General features: G+C 71.4%; 3 protein-coding genes across 3 annotated transcripts; all 3 read left to right on the top strand.

Annotated features, from left to right (window-relative positions):
• Positions 1–509: 509 nt before the first annotated feature.
• ELP5 (elongator acetyltransferase complex subunit 5) lies at positions 510–2,998 on the top strand (the record flags this gene model as incomplete). The annotated part of the gene is made up of 7 exons (XM_082500940.1): positions 510–684; positions 1,035–1,095; positions 1,181–1,261; positions 1,608–1,828; positions 2,208–2,377; positions 2,460–2,671; positions 2,774–2,998. Coding segments are annotated over 7 exons (1,011 nt in total), but the record flags the coding sequence as incomplete, so codon positions are not given.
• Positions 2,999–3,428: 430 nt separating this feature from the next.
• Positions 3,429–7,987, top strand: CTDNEP1 (CTD nuclear envelope phosphatase 1). Its single transcript, XM_082500942.1, has 8 exons — positions 3,429–3,891; positions 4,586–4,652; positions 4,887–5,005; positions 5,592–5,663; positions 5,751–5,867; positions 6,506–6,617; positions 6,692–6,776; positions 7,573–7,987. The coding sequence occupies exons 1-8, from the start codon at positions 3,790–3,792 to the stop codon at positions 7,631–7,633; spliced, it is 735 nt and encodes a 244-aa protein (XP_082357068.1). The 5' UTR covers positions 3,429–3,789; the 3' UTR covers positions 7,634–7,987.
• Positions 7,988–8,604: 617 nt separating this feature from the next.
• On the top strand, positions 8,605–10,355 carry GABARAP (GABA type A receptor-associated protein). The gene is made up of 4 exons (XM_082500941.1): positions 8,605–8,826; positions 9,317–9,395; positions 9,485–9,603; positions 10,210–10,355. Exons 1-4 carry the CDS (start codon positions 8,737–8,739, stop codon positions 10,273–10,275), a joined length of 354 nt encoding a protein of 117 aa, XP_082357067.1. The 5' UTR covers positions 8,605–8,736; the 3' UTR covers positions 10,276–10,355.
• Positions 10,356–10,719: the final 364 nt, after the last annotated feature.

Genomic DNA, 10,719 nt, shown 5'->3' on the forward strand with positions numbered 1-10,719 from the left:
GCTGGGGGGGTCCATGTTGGCCTGCTCCTGCCCCAGGGGGGGGCCCCGCGGTCGGGCCTACCCCCGCGGCAAAGCCCCCGGCACCCGGCCCCCCGGCAGCGAGTACGTCTGAGGGGGACCCCCACCCTCCCGAGCCTCCCCCCATTATGGGGACACCCCCCACGCTGAACCCCCTCCCCCCACCGCTATGGGACCCCCCCCAAGCCCTGAGCACTGCTGTAAGCCTGGGGGGGGGGTCGGGGGGGGGGGGGCACTCTGAGGACCCTTGTGGTGTACCCGCCTCCCCACTTAGGGGGCAGGGAGCCCCCCCAGGTCGGTGTTGGCCGCTCCCCAAGTTTTGGGGTGCCCCCCCCCCCCCCCGCCGGGTAGGGGTTTTGGGGGTCTCACAAGTAGTTTTGTACGCAATAAATTTTTTTGTGTGTGTTTTAAACCTTTTCTGGGCGAGTCCGGTTCCTCGACACCCCCCTAAAGGGTCGTGTCCCCCGCAAAGGGTCATGTGCCCCCCCCAGAAACGCGCAGGCCCAACATGGCGGCTCCCGTTTCCGTACGGTGGCGTCACCGACCGGCGCCCGTCCGGCCATGGCGGCGCCCGACGCCGTACGGTGACGTCATCGGGAGGCGCCGGGCGGGCGATGCTGGAGGCGCTGGTGGCGGGCGGCGCGGAGGGGCTGATCCTCGTGCGGGGTGGGGGGAGTCGGGGGGGCTGTGGGGTGTCCTGGGGCTGTTTGGGGGGCCGGGGGGGCTCCGGGGTGTGTGTGTGCGGGGCTGACGGGGGGGGCTGTGGGGATGATCTGGGGGGCTGTGGGGTGCCCTGGGGCTGGGTGTGGGGTCCTGGGGGGCTGTTGTTGGGGGGCTGTGCGGCTCGGGAGGGGGGCTGCGGGGCTGATTTGGGGGCTGGGGTGGTTTGGGGGGGGCTGTGGGGCTGATTTGGGGGGGCTATGGGGTGCCCTGGGGCTGGTTTTGGGGTGCTGGGGGGGGGAGGGGCTGTGGGGTGCCGTGGGGCCAAGTGTGGGTCTCACCCGTGTCGCCCCCAGACAGCGCCGCCTGTGAGGGCCGCAGTCTCCTCCGGGCCTTCGTCACCGCCGCCGTGCAGAGGTGGGGGGCTTCGGGGGGGCCGGGGGGGCTGAGGGGGGGGGATGGGGCGTTAACACCGCCCCCCCCTCACTGACACCCCCCCCAGGGCCGAGCGCGTCCTCGTCCTCCTCTTCGACGTCCCCCGGGAGCGCTTCGAGGTTGGGCTGAGCCCCACCGTGAGGCAGCGGTGAGCACGACCCCCCTATAGCCCCCCCCAGCCCCCCATGGGCGCCCTATGGACCCCCCCCGACCTCCCCAGGGCCCCCCCATCCCCCCCATCCTGTGGCCCCCCATAACCCTCTCAGGACCCCCAGAGGCACCTATGCACGCCCATAGAACCCCCCCAGTCCCCCATAGCCCCCCCATAGCCCCCTCAGAGGCACCTATGGTCCCCCATAGATCCCCTCTGGACCCCCGTAGGACCCCTGTGGCCCCCCCAACCACCCCCCCAGGGGCACCTATGGACCCCCATAGCTCCTCCCGACCCTCCCTGACCCCTCTGGCCCCCCCTGACCCCCCTTGCTCCCCCGCAGGCTCCTGTACCGCGATGGCTTCCGGGACCCCCTGGGCTGGACGGAGCCGGAGGCTGAGCTGCTGCGGGCAGCGGATGTCGGGGGGCTGCTGGGGGGGGGTCTCCCCCCGGGGGGGCCCCTGACGCTGGTGCTGGACTCGCTCAGTTGGCTGCTGCTGCGCGTGCCCCCCCCCCGCCTCTGCCAGGCCCTGGGGGCTCTGCTGGGGGGGGGGCCCAGCTCCGGTCAGCAATTTGGGGTCCCCTTGGGGTCCGGGGGGGGCAGACTCGGGGGGTGCCACACATTGGGGTTCTCGTGGGGTTGGGGTACAGGCCCCCCCTGCCAAATAGGGCTTGGGGGGGGGCTAACACAGGGGTGTTTGCTGTTCCCCCAGATTGGGGGGGGGAAACACGAGAATCCCCATGAGTTTGGGGCATGGGGGGCCCCCCCAGATTGGCGGGGTGGGGTCCCCAAGGGTTTGGGGTACAGCTCCCCCCAATTGGGGTTTGGGGTGCCGGGGGGGGAAACCCACAGGGTGCCCACGGGGTTGGGGTGTGGGGGGCGCTGCCCCAGGTGGGGGTTTGTCCCCCCCATCCCCCCAACACCCACCTCCCCCCCACCAAGGGCCCCCCTCCCGCCTGCTGGCGCTGCTGCACGAGGACCTGCACCCCCCCGGGCTGCTGCGGGCGCTGGGGGCCATGGCCAGCACCCAGCTCACCCTGGGGGGGCCCCCCGGCACCCCCCGACTCGTCAGCGTACTCAGCTGCCCCCGCAAAGGGGGGGTCAGGAGGAAGGTGGGTGAATGGGGGGGGGGGGCAATTCGGGGTGCCCCCCATCCCGTCCCCTTCCCCCCCTCCAAATCCTTCCCCTCCCCAGGACGAGAGTTTCACCCTTCTGCCCGACGGGTCCCTGCGCTCCCTGGGGGGGGCACCCCCCCCCGTGCTGGAGGAGGAGGGGGACCCCCACAAGACTGCGTCCTCTGGGGATTTTGGGGTCCCCCACCCCCTCACCTTCCGCCTGCGGCTGTCGGCGGCCGAGCGGGCAGCACGGGCAGCTGTTCCCCCCCCGTACCAGCTCAGCCCCCCCAGGTGAGTGTTGGGGGCAGGGGGCAGCCCAGTCTCCCTCCCAGTTAGGACCAGTGTCCCCAGTAACACACACCACCCACCCCCACACCCCCCCCCGTCAAACAGGAGGTCGACCCTCCTCCAGACACCCGGAACCATTGTCTGCGACCCGGACCCCCCTGAGGAGGAGGACCCCGATGACGACCTGGATGTTTGACACCCCTCCCCCCCCCGCCCCAGGACCCCCCCCCCGGGGGGGGATTTTGTAGGACCTACACAAAGACTGGGGGGGGTTTCACTGTATGTGGGGACCCCAATAAAGATGTGGCATCTCCCCCCACCCACCTGTGGTCGCAGGGAGAGTCCCCTGTGGGGGGGGGGCACACCCCAATTTGGGGGGTGGGAGGGGGCCCGGACGCGTGGGACCTCCGTGTTGGGGTGGGTGGGGGACCCCGATTACGGGGAGGGGGGAATGAGGGACCCGGGGTGATGCTGGAAAGGGGAGGCCACGCCCCCAGAGGCCACGCCTCCTATTTTACATCGAAATAACCACGACTACGCCCCCAATGGCCACGCCCCAGTGCTTTCCCCGCCCCATTCACCACGCCCCTTCATCCCTGGAGGCCGCGCCCCCTTGTTTAGACCACTCCCTCTTCGTGAAAGGCCACACCCCCCAGTGGCCGCGCAGGCGCGCCGCCCCCTCTCGCCTCGCGCCCGGCCTTGGCGCCGCGCCCGCGCCCCGGAAGTGCTCGGCCGGAAGTGACCCCGGCGGCGGCGAGAGAGGCGGGAGGGGCCGGGCGGGAGCGCGATGGCGGCGGCCCGGGGCGCCCGCCGGTAACGGCCGAGCTCGAGCGACCCGCCGCGGCCGGGGACCGCCGCGGGCCCTTCCCCGGGACCGCCTCTCCCGCTCCTCCGAAGCCGCCGCCGCCGCCCCTTTCTCCGAGCCTCCGGGGCCGCCGATACCACCGGAACCACCTCCCCCGGGCCGGCGGCCAAAGCGGGGCCGGGGGTCCCGTGGCCGGCCCGGGGCTGGGGCCGCCGCCGCCCCCGGCGCGGGGGGAGCGAAGCTGGCGGAGCTGGGCCGGGCGGGGGGAGGCGGCGGCGGGGCCGGAACCGGGGCAGGTACCGGTGCCGGTGCCGGGATGATGCGGACTCAGTGCCTGTTGGGGCTCCGCACCTTCGTGGCCTTCGCCACTAAACTCTGGAGCTTCCTGCTCTACATGCTGCGCCGCCAGGTCCGCACTGTGAGTACCGGGAGCGGGGGGCCGCACCGTGAGTACCGGCAGCGGGAAAGGGGGCGTGGGGGGCGGGCACCGGCTGTACCGGGACTTTGGGAGGGGCCAGGCCCGGCTGTGGGGGTCCCGCTTCTTCTGCGGCTGGTTGGGGGGTGGGGGGCTCTGTCCATGTCTCGGTTTCTTCACCGAATCCCCCCGCGTCCCTCCGGTTTGGGGGGGGGGTCCTCACCCGGCGGGGGGGCGGGGCTCCGGGGGCTCCTCCACGTCCCCAAACCGGCGACACACCGGGCGACCCGTGGGCCAAGCCCCCCCCGGGTCCATCGTGGGGGGTTTGGGGGTGCGGGAGGGGGGACGCAGATGTCCGGGCGGGGGGTGCGGGGTGCGGGGGGGGCGCTGATGAGGGGCAGCAGGTGAGAGGTTTAATTTAGCGCGGGGGGGGAACGGGGACACACACGGTGTCCCCCCCCGGGGCTCGGTGCCCGGCGGTGACGGCAGAGGGGACACTGCCAGGACACAGTGACGGGGGGGGGGGGGGGCCTGGACGTCTGGGTTCTATTTTGGGCGTTTGGGGGCGGGATGCCCCGTTTTAGCCCCGCCGCCCTCCCCCACGGGGCGGGACGAGGGGTTCAGGTTCAGGGGTGTCCCCCCGCCACCATTTTGGGGGTCCCCCTGGTCGCGACAGCCCCCACCTCTGTCCCGACAGGTGATCCAGTACCAGACGGTGCGATACGACGTTCTGCCCCTCTCCCCCGTCTCCCGCAACCGCCTCAGTAAGTCCGGGGGGGGCCCACCCCCGCCATGGGTGGGGGGAACCCCCAAAGGGGGGGAGGCGGGACGGGGGAACCCCTAAACGGAGAGGGGACTGTGGGGCCATGCAGGGACAGCCCTGAATTTGGGGGAGCTCTGAGAAGGAGGGAGAGAGATGTGATGTGTTGGGACTCGGAGGGGGCGGTGGGAACTCCCCTGAGTGTGGGGAGACCCCTGACCCCCCTTTGCCCCCCCAGACCAGGTGAAGAGGAAGATCCTGGTGTTGGACCTGGACGAGACCCTGATCCACTCCCACCACGACGGCGTGCTGCGGCCCACCGTGCGCCCGGGGACCCCCCCGGACTTCATCCTCAAGGTTGGGGGGGGGCCCAGGGGTGGGAGGCAGAACCTGGGGGGGGCAGAGGGCAAAGTTTGGGGGTGCTGGGGGCAGAACCTGGGATTTCCCAGGGAAAGAGTTTGGGGGTGCTGGGGGCAGAACGTGGGGGTTCCAGGGGCAGAGTTTGGGGGTCCCCAGGTGCTGCTGGAGCCTGAGGCTGTGGGTTTCCCAGGGGAAGAACCTGGGGGTTCTCAGGCAAAGAGTTTGGGGGTGCCGGGGCAGAGTTTACGGGTCCCAGGGGAAGAACCTGGGGTTCCTGGGGCCAGAGTTTGGGGGTGTGAGGGGGAAAAGCTTGGGTTGCTGGGGGCAGAACATGGGCATCACAGGGCAGAATTTGGGGGTCCCCATGCGCTGGGGTGGAGCTGAGGCTGCTGGTGCCTGAGGCAGTGGGGTCCTCAGGGGCAGAGTTTGGGGTGCTGGGGGCAGAAAGCGGGGGTCCCGTGGCAGAATTTGGGGGGGTCCCAGGCACTGAGGTGCAGCTGAGGCTCCTGGTGCCCGAAGTGGGGGGGTCCTGGGAGTGTCAGGGTCCCCCTGACACCCCCAAACACCACCTCCCCCTCCCCAGGTCGTCATTGACAAACACCCCGTCCGGTTCTTTGTGCACAAGCGGCCCCACGTGGATTTCTTCCTGGAGGTGGTGAGTGAGTGCCACCCCCAGCCCCAGGGAACCTCCGAATCCCCCCAAATCCCGGCGCTGACCCCCCCCCTCGCCCCCTGCCCCCAGGTGAGCCAGTGGTACGAGCTGGTGGTGTTCACGGCCAGCATGGAGATCTACGGCTGCGCCGTGGCCGACAAGCTGGACAACAACCGCAGCATCCTCAACCGCCGCTACTACCGGCAGGTGGGCGGGGCCGGGGGCGGGGCTTGGTTGTGGAGGGGCGGGGCTTACCGGGGACATGGGGAACTGGGGAGGGGGTGGGGCTTGAGTGCTGTGGGTGGGGCTTGAGGTCAGCTTGGGTGTGAGGGGGTGGGGCTTGAGTGTGGAGGTGGGGCTTGAGCTCTGTGGGTGGGGCTTGAGGGCAGGGAGGGTTTGCATGTGGGGGCGGGGCTTGAGTGTGGGGGTGGGGCTTGGGTAGAAGGGGTGGGGTTTTGGTGGGGGCAGGGCTTGAGTGGGCTTCCACTGGCAGTGCTAAGTGGAAGGGGGTGTGGCCAAGCACCAGTGGGCGTGGCCCCAGTTCCAGACCCACAGGGTGTGGCCCACAGGGTGGGTGGAGTTAGGGTGGTGGTGGGGGGAGCCCTGGGGTGGGAATGGCCTAGTGGGTGGAGCCATAAATGGGGTGGGGCTAACAGGGCTGGGTGGGGCTACCTGGTGGGTGGAGCCACTGTGGCAGGGGGCGGGGCCAGAGCAGCCGGGGCGGGGCCAGAGCAGCCGGGGCAGTGCTGCCCTCTGGGTTATGGGCACTGTGTGGGCGGAGCCTTGTGTGCTGGGTGGGCGTGGCCAGACGAGGGGGTGGGGCTGACCCCTGGCCCCGCCCCCAGCACTGCACGCTCGAGCTGGGCAGTTACATCAAGGACCTGTCGGTGGTGCACAACGACCTCTCCAGCATCGTCATCCTCGACAACTCCCCCGGCGCCTACCGCAGCCACCCAGGTATGGCCCGCCCCGGTACCGGGGACCTCCCCAGGGCCCCCCCAGCCCCTCACCCGCCCCCCCTCTGCCCTCAGATAACGCCATCCCCATCAAGTCCTGGTTCAGCGACCCCAGCGACACGGCCCTGCTCAACCTGCTGCCCATGCTGGATGCCTTGAGGTGAGACTGAGGGGGGACGCGGTGGGGTCTGGGGGTGTCCTGGGGACACAGCGGAGTCTGGGGGTGTCCTGGGGACACAGTGGGGTCTGAGGGGGGTGTCTTGGGGGACACAGCAGGGTCCAGGGAGTGTCCAAAGGGGCAGAGTTGGGTTGGGGAGGATACAGAAGGGTCTGACGGCTTCCCAGGAGGGGCACAGTGTGGTCTGGGGGATGTCCGAAGGAGCAGACTGGGATCTGGGGGGGCACTGCAGAGCACGGAGGGTGTCCTGGTGGGGGCAGAAAAGGGTCTGGGGTGGCCACAGGGAGGCCTAGGTGGTGTCCCGGGGGGCACAGTGGAGCCCAGGGGAGTCCCTGATGGACACAGCAGGCACTGGGGGGTGCCCTGGGGGACACAGCAGCATCTAGGGAGTGCCCTAAGGGGCAGAGTGCAATCTGGGGGGGCACTGTGGAGTGTGGGGGCTGTCCTGGGAGGCCAGAACAGGGACTGGGGGGCCGCAGGGAGGACTAGACGGTGTCCAGGTGGGAGCATAGCATGATCGGGGGGCACAATAGAGCCCAGGGATGTCCCTGAGGGTGTGGGGGGGCAGAGCAGTGACGGGGGGCACAGTGGGGTCACGGGGAGGGCAGAACATGGTCTGGGGGGGCAGAGTGGGGTGTGGGAGGTGTCCTTGGAGGGGTGGACAGTGGGCTATGGGGCCCCGAGCATCCCAGTGTTGGGGTCCTGGCTGGTTTGGGGGGGTGGCAGAGAGCTGTTTTGGGGTCTCACCCTGTCCCCCCGTCCCTGTCCCCCCCCGTAGATTCACAGCCGATGTCCGCTCCGTCCTGAGCCGCAATCTGCACCAGCACCGGCTGTGGTGACAGCAGCCCCGTCCCCGCCTTGTCACCGTCACACCCTCTGCCGGCACGGGGACCCCCCCAGCGAGGGACAGAGCCAACGCCACGGGGTGTGTGTCCCCCCCCACGAGGGACAGTGACAGCGCTGTGGGGACCCCCCACGAGGGATGGACTCTGCGCCCCGGTGTGTGTGGGGGACACACACACGACATTGGAGCTTCACCCCTCGGGGCGAGGGGGGGCAAAACGTGGAGCCACGTGCTGGGGGGGGGTGGGGGGGCACAGGGGCCGCCCCCCACCCCGGACGGACAGATGGACAGACAGATGGGCGTTGCCGGCCCCGCCCTCTTGTTTTTAAAAGACCTGGGTCCCACCTGCCGGCGTCTCCGCCCTCTCTGTGCTCTGGGGTGTTCCCCCCCAACCCTGTGACCCCCTGGGGGGGCTCCCCCGGACCTCTGGACCCCCCCGGGGTCCTCCATGGGTCCCTTTGTCCCCCACCCACACGTGGTGGTTCCGTCTGCGTCGTCGTTCCACGCCCCCCCCCCGCCCCCCCCGTGGTTCCGTCCGCGTCCCAGCGGTGGCTCCGCCCCCTCCCTCTGGCCACGCCTCCGCTTCGCCGCCGGCGGTCACGTGGTGCCACTGTTTACCTCGCGACCCCGCCCGCCACGTGACTCAGCGCACACCGCCACCCCCCCACCCCCCCCAGCGGCCGTGCGGTGACGTCAGTCACATGACGGACCGCAGCACCGCCGCGGATCCCTCCGCGCCGCCACCGCCCGGGTCCTACCGGTTCCCGCCCCCCGTTCTCTCCCCGCCCCCTCCCTTTACCGGCCCCACCCGCTGCGCAACCGCCGTTACCGGGGGCGGGGCGGGGCCGTGCGCCGTTCCCGTACCCACGCGTGGGGGGGTGGGGGGAGGAATACGGCGGACGGGGAGGGGTGCGCGGGCTGCGCATGCGCTACGCCACCTCCGCGGCTGCTACGCCGAGCGCGCAGGCGCTGTCGTTCCCTTCCGCGGCGGGGCGCTACGCCGATTGCGTGGCGGCGGTGGGGGCGGGGCCGTATCCCTCCGCCGCGCGCGCACCTCCCGGTCCCGGACCCGGTCCCGGTCCCGGTCCCGGCCCGGCCATGAAGTTCCTGTACAAGGAGGAGCACCCGTTCGAGAAACGCCGCTGCGAGGGCGAGAAGATCCGCAAGAAGTACCCGGACCGCGTCCCGGTGAGGGGGGGGGGGGGGGCGGGACGGTACACGACACCTCTGGGGGGACCCTCCGGGAAACCCCCCGGGGACCTCTGGGATCCCCCGGAACCGCCTGACAACCCCTCGGATCCCCCCCGAGACCTTCGGGACCACCTCTCGGGGCACCCTGGAGCCCCCGGGGGACCCCTGGAACCGCATGGGGACCCCCCCGCTCCGAGGCGCACCCTACGCTTCCCTCCCCCCCTTTTCCTGGGGGCCTTCTTGAGCCCCCCCATACCGGGGAGCCCCCTCTAAAGTGGAACACCCCCCCGGACCCCCCTCTCACACTCCCTCTCCCCCCATCGCTGACCCGAGGGGGCCCTGTGGGGGCCGCCCCCCCTTTCCTCTAATTCCGGGGGATCTCTGCACCCATCTCCCCCACCACCACACTTGGGGGTCCCCGCACCCATCTCCCCCCCCCCCACACGTTCTGGGGGGTCCCCGCACCCACCGCCCCCCCTTCCTGCAGGTGATCGTGGAGAAGGCGCCGAAGGCCCGGATTGGGGACCTGGACAAGAAGAAATACCTGGTGCCCTCGGACCTGACAGGTTGGGGGGGCGACAGGGGGGAGGGGGGGGGGGGAATGGAGGTGGAGGGGGTCCCCTGGCCCCCCCCTCACTGTGCCCCCCCCCCCCAGTGGGGCAGTTTTACTTCCTGATCCGGAAACGGATCCACCTCCGGGCGGAGGACGCGCTCTTCTTCTTCGTCAACAACGTCATCCCCCCCACCAGCGCCACCATGGGGCAGCTCTACCAGGTGGGGGGGACACACGGGGCCGGGGGGAGGTCCGGAGGTGGGGGGAGAACCGGAGGATGGGAAGGGGGAGGGGGTAGAGTGGGGTAGGAGAGGGTGGGGGGGAGTTGGGCACCCCAGAAGCTCGGGTGGGGTCCCCGTGGGGGTGGGGGGGGGACACAAGGCACCCCACAAGGTCGGAGGGGGGGGGGGGTCATGTGAGGCTGGGGGGGATCGGGGCACCCCAGAAGCTCGGGGGGGGGTGTTCCTGGGAGGCCCCATGGGGGGCTGCAGGGGGATCTGTGGGGCTGGGGGGGTGACAAAGCACCGCACAAGCTCAGAGGGGTCCTTGGGATGCCCAGTGTGTGTGGGGGGGGGTCATGCGGGGCTGAGGGGGAGAGAGAGGCACCCCACAAGCTCGGGGGAGTCCCTGGAGTTGCCCGGTGGGGGAGGTGTCATGTCATGGAAGGGGGGGGCGGACGGGACCTGGGGGAGTGGGGAGGGGAATGGGGCACCCCACAAGCTGGGGGGGGGGTCCCGGGGGTGCCCGTGCGGGGGGGTTATGTGGTTGTACCGGTTTTGGGGCGTCTGTGTCTGCACCCCCCTGACGCCCCCCCCCGACCCCCCCAGGAGCACCACGAGGAGGATTTCTTCCTGTACATCGCTTACAGCGACGAGAGCGTCTACGGGGCCTGAGCGGCCCCCGACCCCCCCCCGCCGCCCCCCCCCGGCCCTCCCCGCGGTCCCGCGGCCTCAATAAACGCGACGGAGCCGCCGCTTCGGGCTGCCTTTGTGCGGGGGGCGGGCGGAGGGGCGGGACTACAATTCCCATCGTGCCCCGCGCCAGAAGCGGGGGCTGGGGGCGTGGTTCGCGCATGCGCTGTGCCTGTGGGGGCGGGGCGCCGCGGGGTGGGGGCGGGGCGGGGCGGGGCCGGGGCGGCGCGGAGCGAGGCGGCACCGGACGGGAGCGACGGAGGGAACCGGGGCCCGACCCCGCCGAGGGGCCGCCGCCATGGCCGAGCCCGGCCCCCAAGGTACCGGCACCGGGGCGAGGGGGCGGGGAAAGGCCGGTACCGGGACGGGCGGGAGCGCCGGGACCAGCGGGGGGCAGGGGAGAAGGCGAGCCGGTACCGGAGAGGG

This window comes from Vanellus vanellus (assembly GCF_965231255.1).
Source record: "Vanellus vanellus genome assembly, contig: HAP1_SCAFFOLD_2382, whole genome shotgun sequence".
Classification (NCBI taxonomy): Eukaryota; Metazoa; Chordata; class Aves; order Charadriiformes; family Charadriidae; genus Vanellus; species Vanellus vanellus.

What these genes read in the sequence shown, in the direction of transcription:
- GABARAP (XM_082500941.1), top strand. Translation starts at nt 8,737, where the DNA reads ATGAAGTTCCTGTACAAGGAGGAGCACCCGTTCGAGAAACGCCGCTGC. An exon ending in GGTGCCCTCGGACCTGACAG is followed by an intron (nt 9,396 to 9,484) that starts GTTGGGGGGGCG and finishes CCCCCCCCCCAG; the next exon opens with TGGGGCAGTTTTACTTCCTG. An exon ending in CCATGGGGCAGCTCTACCAG is followed by an intron (nt 9,604 to 10,209) that starts GTGGGGGGGACA and finishes CGACCCCCCCAG; the next exon opens with GAGCACCACGAGGAGGATTT.
- CTDNEP1 (XM_082500942.1), top strand. Translation starts at nt 3,790, where the DNA reads ATGATGCGGACTCAGTGCCTGTTGGGGCTCCGCACCTTCGTGGCCTTC. An exon ending in TGCGCCGCCAGGTCCGCACT is followed by an intron (nt 3,892 to 4,585) that starts GTGAGTACCGGG and finishes CTGTCCCGACAG; the next exon opens with GTGATCCAGTACCAGACGGT. An exon ending in CCCCGGACTTCATCCTCAAG is followed by an intron (nt 5,006 to 5,591) that starts GTTGGGGGGGGG and finishes CCCCCTCCCCAG; the next exon opens with GTCGTCATTGACAAACACCC.